The sequence below is a fragment of the Salvia splendens genome, chromosome 6, assembly GCF_004379255.2.
Source record: "Salvia splendens isolate huo1 chromosome 6, SspV2, whole genome shotgun sequence".
NCBI classification, from domain to species: domain Eukaryota; kingdom Viridiplantae; phylum Streptophyta; class Magnoliopsida; order Lamiales; family Lamiaceae; genus Salvia; species Salvia splendens.
The window spans coordinates 36,954,096-36,977,900 of NC_056037.1; the positions used below are offsets into that span (position 1 = coordinate 36,954,096).

The following is a 23,805-nucleotide window of genomic DNA, read 5'->3' on the forward strand; positions in this document are numbered from 1 at the left end:
AAAAAAATAAAAAACGGATATAAAAAAAACGGTCTCATTACCGTTGCAAAAAAAAAAAAAAATTATTAAATTCGAATTTAAAAAAATGAATTATTGCGTCACCGGACGAAGCCCACTCGCGGGGCAGCGAGTGGGCTTCACGCGTCGAATGGGAGGCCGCCACGTCGCCTCGGCGCGTGGCGGAACGTTCCGTTCCGCGTTCCTCCAGAACGGAACGCGGCACGGCATAGGAATGGTGACGGCACGGAACGGCGACGGAACGCATCCCGCAACGCGTGCCGCAGCGGAACCGTTCCGCCGGAACGGCATAGGAACCGCAACGGCACAGCGTTGCTGGTGCCCTTAGGTCAATAATTAAGACATGCATGATGAACAATTTTTCATCATCCAATAAATAAGAAAAATATAGTACTATAGTAGTATTAATTAATATAATCGGCTATTTTAAAAAATCTGAGTTATTGACCAAACTTGATAGATTTTCAACAATTTGATCTTTAAATTGTTATAAACAAGTACTCCAAGAATGGAATTAAAAGTGTAAAATTGATAGGATATCATTAACACATGGAATCGCCGTTCTATATTGGAAGGTAAATCTTCGTCAGCCATAATGTAAAACATTCAAGTAAGAGTTTTTAGGAAAATAGAACCAAATATATATTTCCTTCAAAAAAAAAACCAAATATATATATTTTTTTTACGTGTAAAATAGATCCAAAAATGAACAAGCACGCAAAGCATAAGACGAACCAACACAAAAAAAAGTACTCCATAGCACAACAATTGCATGATAGTTCACCGATAAAACACATTAATACCTATAGAAATCCAATACAACCATTCAACAAATAAAATAGCAAAATAAACCATGACTAACAACCTCTAACTCAAGTAAATATGTTTAGAGGCCCTTGAAAAATTAAAGTTGAGTATAGTGTATTCACCATTATATAACTAAACTATACACATGTACAAATGAAGTACTTAAGGTAGTCCGGATAAAATTATCAAAATATAATTTAGGATTGAGCTGTGAAATTATTTTAATTATAGAGGATTAGCTATGACTAATTATTCAATGATTATCCATCTAAGATTTAGTCGTGTGATTGAATCTCATGAATCAATTGCACAACATGGGCCCACGATTGTAACATTATACATGTCAAATACTTTATATTGCGGATCTAGGATTTGGAAACGGAAGGACAGAACATATATAGTACTAACTTGATTTAATGCGAATGTAGTTTTTTTTTTTATTTGGGACGGTGTCGGAGGCAAACGAAGTGGGCGGACATGGTAATTTTACGCCCAATAAAATTTCTAATTTAATATATACTATTTGATTTGATTATTAACATTATTAATTTTATAAATTTTTAGAAGCGATGTTTTCTTTCATTGTTCTGAAATTTCAAACAAATAAATACAAATCAAAGCCCATTTTTTACATATTTATCAAAGCAATTAAATAAAGTTTTAAAAATATTAGAATCAAACAAATATATACAACAATACTGCATAACATTTCTCTAGAGCATCTACAATAGCGGACGTCCCGACTGACCTCCGACCGGCGAGCGGGACGTCCACTATTAGGGCGGACGATCGCGCGACGGACATCCCGGCCGGATGAGAGGTCGTCCGACCGGCGAGCGGGACGTCCGTCGGGTCGTCCATCCTCTGGTCTGCTATTGTGGTGAGTCGACGGACGTCTCGGCGGACTTCCCACTTTTCAATTTTTTTTATAGGATGTCCTAGTGCTTGTCCGCTATTGTCCGCTAGGATTTCCACACTATTGTGGTTTGTGGATGCTCTTATCACCATAAATAATGTTTCTCGTTTATTTCGCGCTAGCTATATTTGTTTTGTTTATTTATGCAATTAGTTTAACTCTATTAAATCAAACATTATTATAGATGTCGTTAATTTTATAATTGGCAAAAAAGTGAAACTTAGATTAATTAATTATATTAATTATTAATAAAGTTTTAAATTAATAATATTAATAGGATTGCTAAAGGTTGGTTTGATAAGGTGAGATTAGACGTTTCCCGCGCAAGGGTCCCACCGAAGGAACACGTAGATTAGCAGCTGCTATGAAAATGGGCCGAAAGCATAACATCATCGGACCTTGTGCTCATTTTCTGCCCATTTATTTATAGCCGTCGATCTTCGTACACGCGAATTTATGCAAAATCACTTTTTCTATATTCTGAATTATTATAATCTAAAAACAAAGATGCGAAAATTCGTGAAGCGTGTTGGGCTGGACCTCGTTTTCTCCACGCAATCATTTTCTTTCTTATCAAATTATTATTTAATCACCATATTCATACCATTTCAATTATAATGTCTCTCTTTGTATGTACTCCCTCCGTCCCGGGCTACTCGCTCATTTCCTTTTCGGCTCGGAGATTAAGGAATGAGTGTATAGGAAAGTCAAAAATGACGGCTGTAGGTGAAATTTTTTACTAAAAATGGAAAGAGTGCAAGTAACTTGGGACGGCCAAAAAGGAAATAAGTGCGAGTAGTGCGGGACGGAGGGAGTATTAAATTAATGGCAAAAGAGCATCAACGGTAAGGACGGATGTCCCGATAGACATCCCAAAAACACCTCCTGTCACGTCATAAGAACATCCCACAACACTGTCACATCATAAGGACATTCCACTGCACAATAGCGGACATCCCTATGGACATTCCTGACGGACAAGAACAATAATCAAAATTAAAGAAATTGAAAATTAGGACGTCCGCCGGGACGGTTGTCGTGTCACCGCAATAGCGGACGTCACGACGGATGTCCGCGCACACCCGCAGATGACCTCTCGTCCGCACCCGACGCCCGCATCCGCCTCTTTCGTTGCAATAGCGGACGTCCGTCGGGACATCCGCTATTGTGGATTCTCTAAATAGAGTCATTCGATTTAATCAAATTAATAACGTATCATGTTCCTACACATTTTTAGAGCTAAAAGTTTTACATTATGTTTTACAGATTAAACTGGGCACATGTAATTTTTAAAAGTCTTAAATTATGTTTTGAAAACCTTATTATTATCCCCAAAATAACTATATATACTCCTATTAACTATTTCTATTTTTCATCTATTTTTTTGAATTTATTCCTCCACTTGCAATCACATGAAAACAAGGAAATTATGATTCAGCTAGCTCCCATAACTATTTAAACTAAATAAATATTGCAAAAAGGGGACCATACAAATTACATGCACCACCTAAAAGCAACATAAATTTAGAAGAGAACTCCTATCCAAATTCTTGGCAATGTATACACAACTCAAAAACAAAACAAAACAAAACAAAATCAACATCCTAACTATACCATGTACAACAACACGCCATTAAAATAAATAATAACTCAACAAACATTATACTTGTAATACACCAATTTCATTACACCTAAATCTTTTTCTCATCACCATTAACCATAATGGCTAAACTAACCTCAAGATCAATGTAGAAGCATATATGCTACCTCTGCAGAAGCCCGGGATTCATGAACGGCGTTCTCCTTCTGAGAGCAAGCGATCATACGTAATTACAGTAGACTTGCTCCCAACGCCCCAGGTACCGTCTTCCTCAAGGAAAACGATGCATTTCTTGCTTCTTTAGTTGATTGAGCTCGTCATCCATGTGATTCTGACAGTATCGCAAGGACCTCAGTGTCGTCAAAACTAGATTCTACGGCAAGCTGAAGTGCGGATCTTCCTTGGTCATCAACAGCTCGCGGATCAGCCCCTCTGAAGTAAATCCAGAGCAATTAGGGTTAATCAACTAATCACAATTAGAATTTAAATATGGCGATGCAGCGTGCCTCGTTAGCATATGAGATTATTCACCGACTCGTTACCTTGTTAGGAGAAGCTTCGCTAATGTGGCTTTGCCTTTGATGATACACCGATGAAGGGGTGTGTGTGACCTAGAATCAGTAGTGTTTATGCTTGCACCGTATTGCAAAAGAAGCTCTATCATTCCTATATCCGCAGTCTCACAAGCAAGGTGAAGCAAGGAGCATCCATCGAGATCCTCAGCATGACTGTCGTCTTCGCTCGTGCATGGCGGGTTCGTGGAGCTTGGAAACGTATCGTGCAACACCTCAGCTTCCAAGCAATCGGAGTAGGGATCATCATGGCCGGTCTGCTCTTGCAACAGCATTACTCTGGCAAGGGTAAGAGACGAGCTACTAGCTCCTTGCCTGTAAATAGCATTTATGTCTAATTCTGAGTGAACGATGAGCCCATATACAGCCTTCTTGTCGTTGGCACGAACAGCATCCCAGATCTGTTGTACTAGAGGCTGGTGGTCCATGGCCTTCCGAACAAAAATCTTATCCGCATACTGTTCAAATGGAAACAGCAAACATATAAGACGAGATACTGTATAACAAGAATACGAGGATGATGAGAAAACTACCTTGGCATGAATGAATTTCTCCTTCGTAGAAATTGAATCTGTGGGACTTGGCTTGCTGAAGTAAAGCATTTGTGGCTTATTAGCCTGGTACAACCTTCATAAGAAACCAAAATATAAGCGACGGCATACAGAGAATTTTCACCAAAAGCAGCTCATCAAAGCAACGCAACTCGTTGTGTTAAAACGAGTTTTACCCCGTGGAGCCAAGATCGACTTGGAAGACACCTTGAGACTGCAGTAATTCCTCCCATACTGAATTGGCGAAGGTGTTTCCGAGAGACTGAAATAGATTTAAAACAGACGGCTCCCAGACCTTAACATCTAGAGTTAGTGACCTCACCTGCAAGGAGGAGCAAGATTCGACTTGCACATTAACTATAATATAGAGCAAAATCCAGAATGTGTTTGGTTTCGAGAGATTATGTAAGACATAGGTAAGGCCTAGTAATAATGCTACCTATACCTTAGATATGTGCACACCGAGATTACGATGAACACCAGAGCATTCAATGCATACAAGAACACCCAGATTCAAGGAAGCCCAATCTGGTTCAGAAGCACCACAATCAGCACATTTGTCGTTACCACAGACTTTCCGCAGTACATCAATTGGCTTCTCAGTTTTAAGACCGGTTCTTTGCTGTTGTGTGTTTCTCACATGACGGTCTATCTGTAACGAGTTAAACCTCTCTGAAGTGTACTCTTCGATCGCTCCATGATCAAAGTCAGCGCTTTCAAATGAACTACTCTCGCTGGTGGACCGATGATGACCGCTTCCCATTGGACTAATGGCTAAACACTGAACAACGATAGGAAACGTTCAATAGTGAATAATATTCAGATTACAGATGATTAGTGTATAAGAACTCGGAAATGTTACCCTATCGGGAGTCTGGGAACTCAACAATGAGGCTATCACCCCCGTGATTTTCTCAATCCAATCCATTTGATCCAGGGCACTCTCTGCCTGACAAGCAAATGGAACAATTCATGAATGTCGAAACAATAGCATACTTGAGAAGTATAAAACTGTAAAATCAGACCTGTAGTGTGTAGTTCTTTGTTGGGGAAATTATTCGGAAGCAGAATCTTAAATCTGATTGGTCAGCATCAACTTTTATTGTTGAAGTTAACAAGTTGACGGTATGATGAGCAACCGATTTCTCGTCATGTACCCCACCATGATAATGAGAATACAACCAGCGACTTAGCAATCCAGAACCCAATTCAGAACTATTCCGTTGATTAGAAAGTTGAGCGCCCGAACCCTGCAGCCAAAGATATCTCGTGGGATTGAAAGGACTGTATTTCTGGAGAAAAAAGTACCATCTACGTTACATAAGGGGTTAGTTCAAGTATCCACTCACAGAAGGTTTGCTGCTTCTTTTTCGATAATAGTACAACATTCCTCGGCTATCAAGGACAAAGAACCTTCTTTTCCAATCACCCCTCAGGTTCGAGGATCGCTTCGAGAGGTAACCCTGCCTAATTGTTTGAACCTGAACGAAATTCCAAGCTTCAGGGAGGCATACAAAAAAAGAAATGAAATAAAAAGAATAAGCTAGAGAAAGTGACTGATCGTTTTAAGTCAAAGCTCTATAACCTTTCCTCTTGCAGCAGATTGCATGACAGCCTCTATCATCTTATGTGAACTCCTCCCGATGGCTTGTATTCCATCTCCTTTTGGCGATCCTTTCGAACCATTTGAGGACCACCGGCTTTCCCTATCAATCTGTCTTTTATATTCTTGCATCCTCTCATTAAGAGCTGCTTGCTCGTAATTGGATCTCTCTTTTGATTGTTTCGCATAAGTCGAAACCTGCACCAAATATTAAAAATCAATATAATATTTCTCGGGTCATAAATACTAATGAAAGGAAGAGTAGGGTTGCGTTAGTGTGCTAACTAATTTACAGTAATAACTAATAACTTTCAATTCTGTGTATTAAAATTATCTACACAAAGATATAATTATATCAATACAGCATGTAAATTTAAATATCAACACAAAGACATAAGTTTATCAACACAAAAAGATTGATAAATTTATGTCTTTGTGTTGATATTTTTAACATACAAAATTGATATTTAGTTATTAGTTATTGCTGTAAAAAGTTAGTATTTGATCACACGCCAGGAAGGAGTAACTTCAGGGAATCACAAATAATCATCATAACTCATATACTCGACTAATTCAACAACCCAAAGAAAGTAAGATGAACCTGGTTAATATAAGGTTCCATTTGATGCAACAGCTCATATCCCTGCACAAACCAAAGAATAGAGTGGTTGGAAACGACAGAAACACTAAATTTAGAGCTTCGACCACACTTCAGCATTAAGTTATACCTGTTTGAAGTATCGAAGATGAGAAGCCATTGTCTCACTAACTGCTTCTAAGAATTCAAACCTTTTCTTTGCTTCAACATTTGAAAGAGCAGTAACCTGGATGGTAAGAATTCAAATTAATCACATTCGAAATTTTGTGCAACAGAACCATAATTCGACTTTGAAATAATCAAAAGATATATAGTAAGTGGAAAATCACTAACCAGATTAAATCGCGCCTGCTCAAAAGTTGACCGAGCGTGATGGAGCTCCTGGATAATTCCAAGATACAACGTTAAAACATGAGGTTAAGGGTATTATATGGACTTAATGATTTAGCTTCATGCAACAAGTTTGATGGTTACCTCCTCCAGGACAGTTGCTACATCACTTCTTGTGCCTTTTCGTAATGACAAAAACTTCTCACGAGCCTGTAGAACTATAATAGATTTACTAACAAAATTTACCCAAATTGTCATAGATGTCGATCATAATAAACACCCTGTTTCTTAGAGACGAATATGAAAACCCCAAAGTACGGCTAGGCTGCTAGCAATCGTTATAGGGTTTTAGGAATTGATTCAGTTTTGCTCATCCCAAGCTCATAACAATGACTCTATCTGGCAGGTTACGAAAATTTTGAAGGACCTTCATGGCCAGACTTCAGAAGAAAGGTCCAAAATGTGTGGACAAATTATAAGTTTACCCTACTGATTAGTAAAATGTCATACTGCAGCAATTCTAAAGTTCAAATTTCAAACTGCTCGATCCCAACTCTTCAACCCAACAAGGTAGGTGCCCAGGCAGAAGGCACTGGATGCTACATGCAAAAGCAAAAGAGAATCAGTGTGGAACAATACCTGGTCATAGAGAAGACTAGCCTTGTCAAAGCGTTTGCGTGCCTCCTGTGTGCTAAAAACCCATTAGTGAAATGATCAAAAACTAAAGACAGCAGAACACATGGATAAAGATGACTTAACAAATGTTTACAGGAGGCATGTCAATTTCAATACGAGTAGAATAAATACATGGAGGTGGCTCAGTAAGATAATAATGCAATAACACTGGACCCGAGAACTTGGGTTGTATGCATAGAATGATAGAATACTGAATCTAAGTTGTGGAAGGCGAGAGTTTGGGCCTAATGAAGAATACTAGATTTCATTTAACTAGCATCCATCAAGAAAAAGGTGTTTAGAAAGAAAGACGTTCAAGTGGATCACACAGATAAAGGACTCTGGCGAGTGGTGGGACAAATAACATGGCAGCAAATTTTGAGGTACTGATTACCAATTAAAGATAGCCAGCAAACAATATACTATATTGCAGTTTTAATCAAATTTAAAAGAGTAATAGAGAAAAGGGAACCTTGACATCATGCAAATCCAAATTTACAAACTGCAGCAATCGATCATTTAGCAAGTGTTCAACCTGCACAAGTAAAAAAGCATACAGTTATATGCACATTTGCATGATAACTTATCAAACATCTTAGTATCACAATTTAATCCAATATCCGTGTCGAGGAACTACGTTCATAAAAGTTGATAAAACAATGTCTATCAAAGTTACAGATGAAGTACAGCTTCATTTTCAAAACAAGTTCCAAGAGACTGATAACACATTTTTTTCCTCAGTGGCCTCAGCTGCATACGAAGTATATACTAGATCAAGACCAGATTCATAAGTGCATACCTGAGATCTGAGAACTTCTTTGTATGTCCCAATTTCCCTCAATGCAATGGTGAATTTTGTCATTACAGGACCTACACAGGAAAGAATTTTAAACTAACAGTACCAATTTTAATCAATTCACTGATAAAAGCCCACTGCCATAAAGAAAATAAATAGGAGTGTTATCATTAAGAGAACCCAAAAAAAACTGTGGAACAAGATCAGAGAATTTCAAGAACAAATTGGGTCTTGATCCATAAAGATCTAGAAAGATGTGACCATAACACAGATTTTTTAGATGTATAGCATGTGGTACGATGTCTGCGTATATATACCATCTCATTAGATCAGCTAAACAATATTAACGTGACTAAGATTTTTCTAAATTGTGCAATGAGAGAGAAAGAGAGAGAGTAACTGCATATTCCCATGGATTGGCATCTGACACTCAAGAATTCATATGGCAGTCAGCACAGGCCAATTTTCATGGCTTTTAATGAAGATAAATACTTATGCAAGACATCTAACTAGATTGCAAAACGGTGAATATTTAGAACGTCCATTTATACCTCCAAAGGCAACACTAATAGGGTCATTATGGCCTCCACCAAAAGTTTCCAGTGCACTAGCAAAAGCTATGTCTCCATCATATCCCTCACCGAGTCCTTCACTGTAAGCAGAAGAAGATGCTTCAAACTTTAGACTCCACATTATCAAATAGAAAAATAGAGAATAACACGTAAGTCTAGCATTCTAGAAACTGAAGAATATTGGTCTTACGTGTATCTTCGACATCCTTTGCAAAACTTCAAACATCTTTCACCCAAGGAGTCGGCACCTTCCTCCAAAGTTTGTATCTGTTCATCGAGAGAGCAGAGTTACAGAACCACCATTGGAAAAAATTCGAAGAGCATCAAGAAGCAAATGTAGGAGCGACAGAATGGGCTCAAATTACTGGAATGACACATACACTCTCAAAGAGTCAGAGACTAGTAAAGTCTTTAAATAGGATATTCTCTGCTTTTGTAGAAATGTGTACACCAGCAAAAAATGTCTAGTAAGTATATCTTTGAATGTGAAGAGTTCAAAGTAGCTCAGATTATAATGGAAGTCTCATTATTTCTTTCAACATCGGCGATAACACAACTCTTGCCATCATCACACACACACTTCAATAACACAATTTGTTGGGCAACTAGAAAATGTCGCAGTGACAGGACTTCCTTACTTTCCCCATATAAACTGAAGCCCAAAAGGCGAAATACGAAAAGAAAGGAGTACATGCTTGTACAATTGGACAAGTTATCAAATCTACGATGAAATTGAATATCTACTACTGTCAATTTACGATGCCGTGTACTGAGGTAAAAAGAATTAAGCCCAAAAAACCCAACATATCTTCAATCTTGAGGCATGAGCTATACCTAAACATTTCTACAAAAAAAATCCTGTTAAATTCAGATGGCCAAAGATCAGAATCAAGAATTCAAAGCTGATAGTATAGTAACCAAAATCACAAAGCTCAATGGGCAGTGTTCTATGATCAGAAAAGACATAAATTTATTACAAACTAACCATGATTTCAGTTTTGAGCAGCAAGAAATAAGGAAAACAATTAAATCAATCGTCATCAAGCAATAAAAGTAACAAATTCGGCTTATTTACAGCAAACAAATACAAGAATTTTCATTAAATGAGTTGAAAAGGAAGAACAAAAACCACCAACCTGCTTACGAAACATAGGAGAGTCGTCAAGCTTAGCAAAATGCATGTTGGCAGACCCAATTCTTCTGCTCCTTTTTACCTTCTTTTAGTTCTAAACAAACAATAAATTTCACCAAACTTCCATTGACAGCTAACAATAAGATCTTTCTCTCTCCTTAAAGCTTAACCCATCACTACAATAACTACCATTTCTGCCGATCTCACTGATCCAAATCTCAGCTCTATGAAAATAAAAAAGAATTCTTTCGAAATGGGTTTGTTCTAATTCAATTTTCCTTGAAAAACAAAATGCGGGTTTTATTTCTTTCCCAATTTAACACTTATCCCATTTGCTGGAGTACATAAATCAGAATTATGTTGGTGCAAAGCCCGAGAAGGGGAAGAGATGGTATGAAGAGAGGAACCCAAACCCTAGGGGAGAGGAAAGTGAAGAGTGAGAGTGGAGACCAAGTGAGATGGAGAGGTCTGTTAATGGAGAAATCTTGGGAATTGATGAATGTTTTGTTGAAGAATCAAGAAAAGGTGTCAATTTTATTTTATGGAGTGGTCTTTTTCTCAAGTGTAATAATTAGTTTGATTAGTTTCAATTTCGTGTTCAATTTTATTTTGGAGTACGATATATATAAAAAAATTTATCAGAGTTTAATGGTTATAATCAAATGTTAAAAATTTACTTTCTAAAGTAAAATGATAACGATGTGAAAAAATTATGGATTAAGTATAATTACATTTGGTAATATTTGGATTTCAATACCAATAATTTTCAATCTAGCCTTGTTTTTAGTAATGGCCCCACTATTTTTTTAATTAAACATTCCATGATTATAATTTGGTAATAATATTTAATACTCTTTTTGGTTAAAAATAACAGCGCATTTTGCCATATTTCGACGTACCTTACTAAATGACATATCTGTGTTATTTTTAAATTAAGAAAGTGAACACATTCTATTAAAAATTAATATATTATTATTATAGTATAAATTAAGAATCACATCCTGTTAACTTTTTTATTTACTAACTTTATAATGTCAAAAAATTTCTTCAAATGTGTGGCAAGTCGAAAACGTGTCTTTTATTTACATATTAATAAAACATTTGTTTATTTTGTTCAATCTAAAAGAGTAGTGGTCGGGACATATTAATAATATATAGTGTCTCCAATCAATTATAATTAAAGAAGTTATTTTTCTCATTGTTTTCTCTATAACTATGATTGATTGGATACGCCATGTAACAATACGTCTCGACCACCAATTCTTTTTAGCTATCAATTTGAGTTTGGAGGTAAAAATTTCCCCAATTTATTTAGCAATTTTGGTTAGTATTTTATTACTAATCGTGGGTGCAATGGATTTGGGACGTATATGGATTGAATAGTACTATGATTTATGAGTAGTAATATTATTGTTTTTGTTGGAACGAGTTGGCTTTCCAAATTTGAAAAAAAATAATTGATCCCAATAACAAGTGCATATCAAAAATATGGAGTTTAGTAAGACGTTCTGATTCATCTGAATCTTGAGAAATGATAGGTCCATTAATCTATACTTATGTAGTACTATTATTTATTCTTTGGATTTTTGCAATTGTTTGGTTGTAGTTATTTCTATTGCAATGTTAAGGTTGTGGTGGAATGAGACATTAATGTTAGGGTAACAACACTCACTCGGTCATTCCCATTGTCTTTGACAAAGTCATTGTCTTGCATTAATATGTGACTTCAATTTGACTCTTATTAAAATTATTGGAATGTAAGAGCCAACATTTATCTCCACCCACTTGACAAAAGTGACAAATAAACTAATAAAATAATAGTATTAATCAAGGAAAATATATTTTTATGCAATGATATCCTTTTTCCTTTCATTAATATCTATCATATTCATGTAAATGACTTAATATAAATAGTGTGAATCACAATGTTAAAACAGAGATAAAATGTGTATCATATGACTTATATTTATCATAATTGAACATTTGCTTGTAAATCATGCTAGTTGAATCATTATGGAGTCAATATGTTAGAATGTGTATCATATTATTTTTATTTATCATAGTTAGAGTATTAGATCATAAATTATGCGAGCTGGATCAATATTGAGTTAATCTGATAAAGATTCAACCAATAAGACCTAACATGAATGGTTGACCCCAATATATTAAGGAAACTCTCAACCTGAATACGAACTCAGGGTAAGGAAACACTAAGTTTGAACACGAACCAGACGTACGACCTTCAAATTTGTGAACCCGACCAACATACTACATGAAACCATTAACGACTGTGACATGGATTGACATGACATGAACCTGATTTATACGACTAAACCGATTTCTAAATCTAATTTACAAGATTGAAGCTTAGTAAGTAAAACTAGAGAATAAAATTAAATTATATACATTTTTAAATGAATAAAATAATTTAAATAATAATATTACTAACATGTTAGTCGAACAGAAAAGTTATTAGGTTCCTAACGAGTCGACTTGATAAGGATACAAGTCAATAAAGCTCAGCTCAAACTCATTATTTTTCGCATGTGCTCATAACGAATTTTTATATCGTGCCAAATATTGTCAACCCTAGTTTTGAATTAATTCCCTAAAAATATAGAATATGGGATACATGTGATACGAGGTGGATTATGCAACTGTTAACTTTTATTACTATAACAAAAATATCTAATTGAACAATTTGAGAATCAAATTAATCAGCAGTTAATTGGATTAGTGGACACCCACTGATGCCCTTATCACTTTTAGTAGTACATTATTGTATTTTTGTTAATAAAGTAGTAGTATTAATCTAGTAAGAATTCTCTAATCTGAAATCAAATGAAAAAGTGAAATAAAGGCAGCAACTATATGGCCTAGCCTTGTTTACTTTTTGACCACTTGCAATTTACTTTTATGCCTTCTTTTTTCATATAATTGTTCTCATATTTGAAATCACTAATTTATTTTCGGAAATAAATCAATCCGAACAAATTGTACTTCGATCTACATACTAAAATTTCAAATTATATTTTATGTTTTAATTGCTTCCCTGATTCATTTACGATGTCACAACATTATTTGATACTAATAGATTGTATGTGACAACTAAATTTTACTTTTAATTGTACAAAATCACTACTACTGCTACATATTAGCCGCCAAATACAAAACGTGATTATCAATTAATCAATATATAGGAACGTGATCAATTGAGATTTTACAGCCTAATTAAGAATTGCGATGCATTATCAGCCACTCATTTTTATTAAATGAGTGATCCAGAATTAGCCAGATGGAAAATATTTTTAAATTAATTAATTATGAAAGAACAGAATAATAATTTCATGTTTTAATTAGGACAGTAGCAGTAAACGACGTCGCACGTGTCGTTAGGGCGGCGGAGCTCGATTCCCCTCCCGTCGATGGCCTTCTCCAGCGAATTGACGCACGTCTCGGAGTCGTCGGGGAGCACGAGCATCTCGTAGGCGGCGGCCGATGTCTGGGGCGGGGATTTGGCGGCGGCGGAGGGGCGCAATGCGGTGGCGGAGTAGAGCCATGCGGCGAGGACGGGGCAGCAGCGGGTGCGATGGAGCTGGGCGGAGGAGAAATTGGGGTCGGGGCGGTGGTGGGGGTTGGTGTCGCAGGCGGATTTGATGTCGCGGAAGAGCTGGTCGGGGAGGTCGAGGGGGCAGGAGGAGGCGTCGGATTGCTCCGGGAATGCGGGGATGGTGGGGATTTGTTATAGGATTTGTTATGGGATTTGCAAGTTTAATTATTGATTCGTTTATGGAATTGGAAGTTTTAGGGTTTGAATTATCAATTGCGTTGGATGTGAGCTGGATTGGGGAATCACTTAATTAACCATAATGCACTCTAGGTGGTTGGTGATATTCCCCAGTTGGGAATTAGTTGCTAAGAGTTAGATTCAAGATTTAGCTATTTCCCTTTTTTTAATGTCAACTACACACATATAATGTCAAGTACATATATAATCTATGTCAACTACATATACAATTCATGTCAACTACGCACATATAACATCAACTATATATACAATTCATGTCAACTACACACATATAATGTCAACTACATATACAATTCATGTCAACTACACACATATAATGTCAACTACATATACAATTTCTGTCAACTATACACATATAATGTCAACTACATATATCTACATATATTATATGTAAAACGTTGTTGTTGACATAAATAATATAGGTCGTTGACATGAAAATATTTATTGTTGACATTAATTATTTGTAAAATGTTGTTGTTGACATAAATAACATTTGTTGTTGACATCGTTGTTGACATAATGTCTCTGTAGTTGACATCGCGCGAAAATGACAATTATGCCCCCTAGTTGACATAATGTCTACATAGTTGACATTTGTGAATGAGTGGCTGAAAATGCATTTTAGTTCTCAATTACGCCCAAAAATCCCAACCCAACAAGTCCTCAAAAAAAATATATATATATGGTAGTGTTAAACTCATTTTCTCCCCTTAGATTTAAGTTCCTTCTTAATCTGGACCGTTAGATCTCATTCATCAACGGTCCAGATGATCTGCATTATTACACTATAATGGTGCATTATTAGTCGGTGTGCATTATTCAACTGAAAATCTGCATTATTACACTATAACGGTGCATTATTAGTCGGTGTGCATTATTTAACTGAAAATCTGCATTATTAAATGACATGTGGCATCAATCTAACCGTCAGATGATAAAATCGTGGGGCTGAGATCAAGAAGGAAATAGGAGAAAATATGAAAAAAGGATTTGAATACAATCATATATATATATATATATATGATTGTGATCAAGATAGAACCATTCTTAAACGTAGAACCATTCTTAAACGTAGAACAAATGCCAAACGGAGGTCGTTAGATCTTTTAATCCAATGGTGTTGATTTGCACAACAACTTCCCATTACAACCAAAACTATTATTAATGGGTGAATGCAGATAAGTGAAAAAATAAAGCATGCATGGACTCTTCTTCGTTTCATTCATTCTTCCATCAACATGTGAGTTTTTTCACTTGTTGAGTCCGGAATGTCGTGAAAACATAGTCTAATATGTATGATTTTTAATCTTGACCGTCATTTTTTCCTTATCCAATGAATAAAATATGTAGAGTTCTAGGTTCTACACTTAAGAATGGTTCTATCTTTAACGCAACCCTATATATATATATAGGGTAGTGTTAATCTCCTTTTCCTCTCTTAGATTTAAGTTCCTTCTTAATTTGGGTCGTTGGATTTGGTGGATGGAGGGACCGGATGAAACCCCATTTTTTAATCCCGTGTTGCATTATATGGTGGAATTTGTGCATTATAAGGGTAAACTAGTAAAACAACTAAATTGGAAACCGCCCAAAACGGAAGGAGCGAATTTCCAGCGGGAATTTGATACAACCTTCCATCTACTCACTATTTCTCTCATAAACCTTCCATCTTCTCATTCACTCTCTCACTCCATCCCATCAGCCCACGATCAAAACTATTCTCCACCATTTCAAAACCGTTGAAACCCTAGTCGCCTCTCCAATTGAAGAGAAACCAAATCCACAGTCGATTCTCGCCGCGGAATTCACCGTCGGTCGATGATTCACAGGCTTAAAGTTCCGATTTTCAATTGTGCGCGCGCCGATTGAGTTTCTATTCGCAACAATGTGGGTTTCCAAAGTTCCGTTTTTGGGTAATAATCACTCTTAAACGTTGATTGTCGTCATTTACGAGACCACATAGTAATCGATTCACAGTTTTTAGTGTTGATTAAGTTCCTAGATGCAATAATGCACAATTTTTTTTGGTAGATTTTTCTGTAAACAATGAAATGGTAATCATTCGGATTAGGGTTCTGGTCATTGTTGAAGTGTGTAGTTGACTTTTGTGTTACATTTGGTATATGTTCGATTATTCCGGGTGAAACCATACTGATGTCGTAGATGTTGCTGAAAATGTCCGATTTTGTGTTCAATGTGTTGTTGATTTTGTCCATTATTGACGATTTGGGTTGATTATTGAGTTATATCTGTGTTTTTTATGCTTTGGATGAAGAAATTTAACTGATTTCCATGGTGTGTCTGACAGTGCATCAATGACGAAAAGAGGCAGACCCTTCAAAACCCAACCAACACAGACTACAGGTGATAAATCTTTTGCATTCTTCTTGAATTTGTTCAAATTTGATACCATTGGTTCAGCTAGAGCTCTGCATTATTTGGTTGTTCGTTGTTCATTATTGCACTCTGTTTTGTACATCACGAGTTTGTTTCAATAAAAAACGTTTGGTTTCCACTGAAATTGTACATTATTGTACAATGGTGTTTAGGCATTGGTTATTAAATTGTAATAGGTAGTGGTCTGTTTCATATTTGTTCTTTTCTTTTGTTTACACGTTGTTCATTATCTATACCGTTTTGTACATTACATTAGTTTAATTTGATGCATTATTCATTCTGTTCTGTTGTAAGCTACACTATTTATATCGTTTTGTACATTACATTACCACTTTTCATATATTACTGACAAGTTACAAGTACGTAATATTGTGTTCGATGTAATACATGCATTATATATAAAGTTTGGTACATTAATAGTCAGTTACTACTCATTATATGAACTTCTTGGTATATTACTGAGTTGCATGGGAAAATTTAAATATCTTTTGGTACATTATTGATATGTTGTCGTGCATTATGTGTTATTTATCGTACATTACTCACATGTTATATTAACCATTACTGTTGTTGCTATTACACATGCATTATACATATATTTTTGTACATTATTGTTCTGTTACATCACTGATATATATAATTTACTTTTGCTAAACCAGGAGGTGTTGGAGGAACTTGGCAGCAATGACGATCTCAATTCACCCAACCAGGAGGTGTTGGAGGAAGATGAACCAAGTAGGCTTGTTTGAAAATGCTCATGCCCATGGATCAACTGCATTCCTTGTGCGCTGCGGTGGCAGCGACGGCTCTGTCGCGGTCCCGGTGAGAGAGGATTTTGCAGCAGCTAGTTGAAACAAGAACGACAACAACATTGTACTTCAAGATGTGTCCAACTGATTTGAAATAGATTTGTAGGGTATTTTTTCTAGATTTATGACGATGTAAAGCACTTGGGATGGTTTGAATTCAATTTCCTTTCAACATTATTTTCTTCAATATGTACATTATTCACTGATCCGTGCACATTATTAGACACTTTTGGTACATTATTTACTGTACCAAATCTTAAACGCATTAAAAAATGAAATTTAATTCATGTGTTGGTGCTATAACCTAGCCCCATGGGTTGCTAAACCCAAGGGAAATGATTCAAACTCTTTGCCCTTTGTGATGGTTCCGTTTGTGAGTGGGTACTACAACCTAGCCCCATGGATTGCTAAACCCAAAGGGCATGAATTCAATTTCCTTTCAACATTATTTTGTTCAATATGTACATTATTCACTGATCCGTGCACATTATTAGGCACTTTTGGTACATTATTTACTGTACCAAATCTTAAACGCATTAAAAAAATGAAATTTAATTCATGTGTTGGTGCTATAACCTAGCCCCATGGGTTGCTAAACCCAAGGGAAATGATTCAAACTCTTTGCCCTTTGTAATGGTTCCGTTTGTGAGTGGGTACTACAACCTAGCCCCATGGATTGCTAAACCCAAAGGGCATGAATTCAATTTCCTTTCAACATTATTTTCTTCAATATGTACATTATTCACTGATCCGTTCACATTATTAGACACATTTGGTACATTATTTACTGTACCAAATCTTAAACGCATTAAAAAATGAAATTTAATTCATGTGTTGGTGCTATAACCTAGCCCCATGGGTTGCTAAACCCAAGGGAAATGATTCAAACTCTTTGCCCTTTGTGATGATTCCGTTTGTGAGTGGGTACTACAACCTAGCCCCATGGATTGCTAAACCCAAAGGGCATGAATTCAATTTCCTTTCAACATTATTTTCTTCAATATGTACATTATTCACTGATCCGTGCACATTATTAGACACTTTTGGTACATTATTTACTGTACCAAATCTTAAACGCATTAAAAAATGAAATTTAATTCATGTGTTGGTGCTATAACCTAGCCCCATGGGTTGCTAAACCCAAGGGAAATGATTCAAACTCTTTGCCCTTTGTGATGGTTCCGTTTGTGAGTGGGTACTACAACCTAGCCCCATGGATTGCTAAACCCAAGGGCATGAATTCAATTTCCTTTCAACATTATTTTCTTCAATATGTACATTATTCACTGATCCGTGCACATTATTAGACACTTTTGGTACATTATTTACTGTACCAAATCTTAAACGCATTAAAAAAATGAAATTTAATTCATGTGTTGGTGCTATAACCTAGCCCCATGGGTTGCTAAACCCAAGGGAAATGATTCAAACTCTTTGCCCTTTGTGATGGTTCCGTTTGTGAGTGGGTACTACAACCTAGCCCCATGAATTGCTAAACCCAAAAGGCATGAATTCAATTTCCTTTCAACATTATTTTCTTCAATATGTACATTATTCACTGATCCGTTCACATTATTAGACACTTTTGGTACATTATTTACTGTACCAAATCTTAAACGCATTAAAAAATGAAATTTAATTTATGTGTTGGTGCTATAACCTAGCCCCATGGGTTGCTAAACCCAAGGGAAATGATTCAAACTCTTTGCCCTTTGTGATGGTTCCGTTTCTGAGTGAGTACTATAACCAAGCCCCATGGATTGCTAAACCCAAAGGGTATATGGATTTAAATCTCGCCAAACATTAAATACTTACACAAGCACATCATTTAGATACCTATACAATTTAATTGGACTAGAACTTCATGATTGTCTCGAAATTAATGAAGGACTACTAAACTAACTTCTCAAAAAAGAGCTTCATGATTGTCTCGAAAAATTGCAGAAGAATGTCTTCCCAATACATTTACCGTAAAATAGGAAGAGAGAAAAAATTTAATTAAGGAAAATAAATCATATTATATATTTACCAAACTAGAAGGAGAGAATTTAGGAATTAAATTAACCGATACAAATTTGAGCTCCCGAAACTGCCCTTTTCGAAATTTTTTATGATTAAAATTAAATTGATGAGGCTTTATTTTCGTCCATATGATTATGAAAATGGATGGACGAGATTGAGAAGGAGATTGGATTTAATAGGTGCAAAGGATTTGAATACAATCATATATATATATATATATATATATATAGGATTGTATTCAAATCCTTTTCCTATAATTAATATATATATATATATATGATTGTATTCAAATCCTTTGCACCTATTAAATCCAATCTCCTTCTTAATCTCAGCCATTCATTATAAGGATCTAACCGCCCAAATTAATCACAGATTATATTAAATTAAATCATTAGAAAATTCGAAAAGGGTAAACTAGGGATACACAAATGTGTTTGTTATGGTAACTTCCTTGATTTTCTCTTCCACATATCTCAGCGGTTATTCTCAAAGATTACAAGCTGCAATCTGTCTTCTCTCCCTAAAATTTCAGCGTCTATTCTCCATTGAACACATTAAGGTCCTAAATTCGTTTTTTTTTTGCAAAATCGAAGAAAATCGTCTATTTATTCCAGAAAAGTGAGTGATTTTCATATTTTTGCTCGTTGAAGATGAAATCTGCGTTTTATTATGATGTTTTGTGATTTATGAATTTTATTCCAGTTCTTCACGCTGCTAATCTATTCAATGAAATCGTTTTTTATTTCCTGGCGTTTTCTACAATAATTTTTTGATATACATTGGTGATATTTTTTCCTTTTTATCAGATACGAGTTGTTGGAGAAGTTCTTCAACAGCTTGGGATTCATCAATTAGAGTGCTTCAGTTGAAGAGATCTGCAACAACATTTAGTAATATTAGCCCCCAAATTGGATTGGCACAGTTGTTGGAAGTCTTGGATAAAGGGTTTAATAGAATTGATGTTGAGGAACTCGAATTTGGTGGTTGTCTTTTTTATAGTTTGGTGGTTGTTGTGCTGAACCATGGAATGAAGATCTATACATAATGTACATATTGCATAGTATAATGCGTAGTTTAGGTTTTGTAATGCATTCTTTGTGATATGTAATGAACATTTATCCTGACCCTTTTAATTTAAGTTGTGTCGTGTGTCGTTGTTTGGCGAACGTTTCTTGTTTTCCCTAAGGGTTTGACAAGCCTAGGGGCTAGGGTGTAGTATGTTCTAAGGCTAAAAAACGTTGTCCAAATACACGAGCTGGAGTAATTCGTCTGGGTTTCCACATGCATATCGCATAGGTATATTTTAAAACAGATATACATAATGTACATATTGTGTAGTGTAATGCGTAGTTTTAGTTTCTGTAATGCATTATTTGTGATATGTAATGAACATTTATCATGACCCGTTTAATTAAATTTGTGCCGTGTTTCGATGTTTGGCGTACGTTTCTTGTTTTCCCTAAGGGTTTAACAAGCCTAGGGGCTAGGGTGTAGTATGTACAACAGCAACCAAGTGATGCATAAAACAGGATACATAATGCATTCAAATAGGCAAATAATGTACATAATCACTCAAGTAATGAACATACAAATATTAAATTCTTTGTAATGTAATATTTTGTTTAGTATAATGCGTAGTTTAGGTTTTGTAATGCATTCTTTGTGATATGTAATGAATATTTATCCTGACCCTTTTAATTTAAGTTGTGTCGTGTGTCGTTGTTTGGAGAACGTTTCTTGTTTTCCCTAAGGGTTTGACAAGCCTAGGGGCTAGGGTGTAGTATGTTCTAAGTCTAAAAAACGTTGTCCAAATACACGAGCTGGAGTAATTCGTCTGGGTTTCCACATGCATATCGCATAGGTATATTTTAAAACAGATATACATAATGTACATATTGTGTAGTGTAATGCGTAGTTTTAGTTTCTGTAATGCATTATTTGTGATATGTAATGAACATGTATCCTGACCCGTTTAATTAAATTTGTGCCGTGTTTCGATGTTTGACGTACGTTTCTTGTTTTCCCTAAGGGTTTATCAAGCCTAGGGGCTAGGGTGTAGTATGTACAACAACAACCACGTGATGCATAAAACAGGATAAATAATGCATTCAAATAGGCAAATAATGTACAGAATCACTCAAGTAATGAACATATAAATATTGCATCCATTCTTAGACTCATGTACAACATCAGTCTAATGATGCATAAAACATGATAAATAATGCATAAAAATAGCTAAATAATGTACAAATATTGCATTAACTCTTAGACTCATGTACAAGTTCCGTAAGGCTTCCTTCTGCCGCGGAGTTAAACTCTTTATACAATTCAGAAACTCTGTAGGGGTTCGTCGACAATACAGATGGTCGACGTGCCTACCCCTTGGTTTCCTATCCTCTGTCTCTTCCGGAGTTGTACTAGTCACGAAAGAACTCAGCAGGCGTACGTCGACAGTACAAATAATCGTCGTTTCTACCTCTATGTTTTTTGTCCTCAAATTCAGTTTGAGCAGAACTAGTTGTTGCTTCTGTCATCGTTCACGGAATTTCTGTGCGATTCCCACAGGCAGGATATCATCTACTGCGTCTTTGATGTCTATCCTGAGCTGCTTCACCCCTGTCCAACAGCAGCAGCATGCACCATGAACCGTGCAATATAATGAATACCAAATAGATATATACTGTACAGATACTTGTAAATGAACATTAAACTTACATTCATAATGTATTCATATAGATAAATACTGCAGTGATATATACATATAATGCAAAGATTATAAAAAGTAATGCACATAAACATATTCCGTTTACTCTTTGACACTATAAAACAGAAGTTTACATAATGCATGCACATAGGTAAATAATGCAATCATATATTCAAATAATGCAGATATTATATCAGATAATGTACAAAAAAAATATTCCATGTACTGTTTGACAATATAAAACAGAAGTGATCATAATACATGCACATAGTCAAATAATACAATCATATATGCAAATAATGCAGAGATTATATCAGGTAATGAACAAACAAATATTCGATGTATTACTTGACAATGTAAAACAACATTGACATGATGCATGAAACATGATATATAATGAATAAAAATAGACAAATAATGAACAGCCTCATTCAATTAATGAGCATAAAACTTTTGCAATCGATATTTCAACTATGACCAACTGCAGTTGCTTGAAGGTTCTACCATTGACTATAATGTGTTCATATAGGCATATAATGCATATATTATGACCAGTAATGCACATACACATATTCCATTTAATCTTCGACAATTAAAAACACCAGATATATGATTCATGATACAAGATTTTGTGATGCATATAAATACTAATATAATGTGCAGATCCATTACAGTAATGAACACACTAACATTGCATTCACTCATAGAATGATGACCAGCAGCAGACAGATAATGGCTACATAAGTTTAATTAATGCACACACTTTGGAAAATAATGTACAAACGCGATTAAACAATGTGGGAATGAAATTTGATAAAACCCAAATATATCAATCACAGAATCAGTCCAACAGTCCAGGTATTCAAAATGCAAATGAAATTGATTCCTCACCCTCTTTCTGCGATTGTTGTGAAACTGACGGACGTCCTCTTTTAGACATTTTGAAATCTGCGCAAGACACCAAACAAACATAACCCTATACGATTTCATCAACAAATTCACGCACTACAACTTTATGGTGATAATCGGGTGAATCGTTGTGTGGGTGGTGTGTTACGTGCGAAAATCGGGGAAAACGCTAGATGAAACTCAGAAAGTAAACTAGTAAATTAACATTCGACAAACCATACCTCCTCTTTGACCGCAGACGAATCTTGCACAAAACCGGAAGGGTTGTTGGTCACTAAAGCAGACACCAATTGAAGTTCCAAGAAATCGGGTTGGAGACGAAGCGGGTATAGAGGGCGGTTAGGGTTTTGAAAGGGGTTCAAAATTGGGGAGACGAAGCAGGTAGCGAGATTTTGAGTTAATACGTTTGGAGATGAATGATGTGTAGAATAGAGAGAAAGTAGTGGGTATACTCCCCTTAAATTTTGCACATGCCGTTTCTGGAGTTTTTTTAGTATAGAAATTTACCAATTCACCCCCATGATGCACGAAATGCCCCAAATAATGAACTACGGGATCAAATCTATGCTTGTCATCCGGATCGTCCATCCGCCTGATCCAACGCTCCAAATTGAGAAGGAACTTAAATCTAAGGGGAGAAAAGGAGATTAACACTACCCTATATATATATATATATATATATATATATATATATATATATATATATATATATATATATATATAATGCTTGAATTGATATAAATCTATAATCTATGACGACAACAACAATCAAAAGGGGATTTAACTATAAAAAACAAAATAAATTAACAAAATCATTATCCTTTTTTTCATTTTATTATTTGGATCCCATCTACACTCTACTAAGAGAGCGGATATGCTATTTTTCGGCTCGATTCAAGGGAAAATTTAAGCTCACCGGATGGTCGGGAAGGGGTGACCGCCCCCTCTTGCCCCCTGGATCCGCCAGTGAATCCCGAGAAAGATTC

General features: G+C 35.7%; 3 protein-coding genes across 3 annotated transcripts; all 3 read right to left on the reverse strand.

Moving 5' to 3' along the window:
- Positions 1 to 3,224: 3,224 nt before the first annotated feature.
- On the reverse strand, positions 3,225 to 10,692 carry LOC121807590 (ADP-ribosylation factor GTPase-activating protein AGD3-like). Its single transcript, XM_042207849.1, has 19 exons — positions 10,175 to 10,692; positions 9,229 to 9,305; positions 9,018 to 9,118; positions 8,470 to 8,540; positions 8,143 to 8,205; positions 7,635 to 7,679; positions 7,140 to 7,205; positions 6,999 to 7,046; positions 6,796 to 6,891; positions 6,669 to 6,710; positions 6,050 to 6,265; positions 5,814 to 5,945; positions 5,490 to 5,714; positions 5,327 to 5,413; positions 4,910 to 5,245; positions 4,641 to 4,786; positions 4,447 to 4,540; positions 3,884 to 4,371; positions 3,225 to 3,773 (listed from the first exon to the last, which is right to left on the reverse strand). Exons 1-19 carry the CDS (start codon positions 10,217 to 10,219, stop codon positions 3,659 to 3,661), a joined length of 2,493 nt encoding a protein of 830 aa, XP_042063783.1. The 5' UTR covers positions 10,220 to 10,692; the 3' UTR covers positions 3,225 to 3,658.
- A 2,830-nt stretch (positions 10,693 to 13,522) lies between these two features.
- On the reverse strand, positions 13,523 to 16,194 carry LOC121809215 (uncharacterized GPI-anchored protein At4g28100-like). The gene is made up of 2 exons (XM_042209754.1): positions 16,093 to 16,194; positions 13,523 to 13,882 (listed from the first exon to the last, which is right to left on the reverse strand). The coding sequence occupies exons 1-2, from the start codon at positions 16,192 to 16,194 to the stop codon at positions 13,523 to 13,525; spliced, it is 462 nt and encodes a 153-aa protein (XP_042065688.1).
- Positions 16,195 to 21,736: 5,542 nt separating this feature from the next.
- LOC121809216 lies at positions 21,737 to 23,407 on the reverse strand. Its single transcript, XM_042209755.1, has 4 exons — positions 23,372 to 23,407; positions 23,041 to 23,298; positions 22,802 to 22,886; positions 21,737 to 21,822 (listed from the first exon to the last, which is right to left on the reverse strand). Exons 1-4 carry the CDS (start codon positions 23,405 to 23,407, stop codon positions 21,737 to 21,739), a joined length of 465 nt encoding a protein of 154 aa, XP_042065689.1.
- Between the last annotated feature and the right edge of the window lie 398 nt (positions 23,408 to 23,805).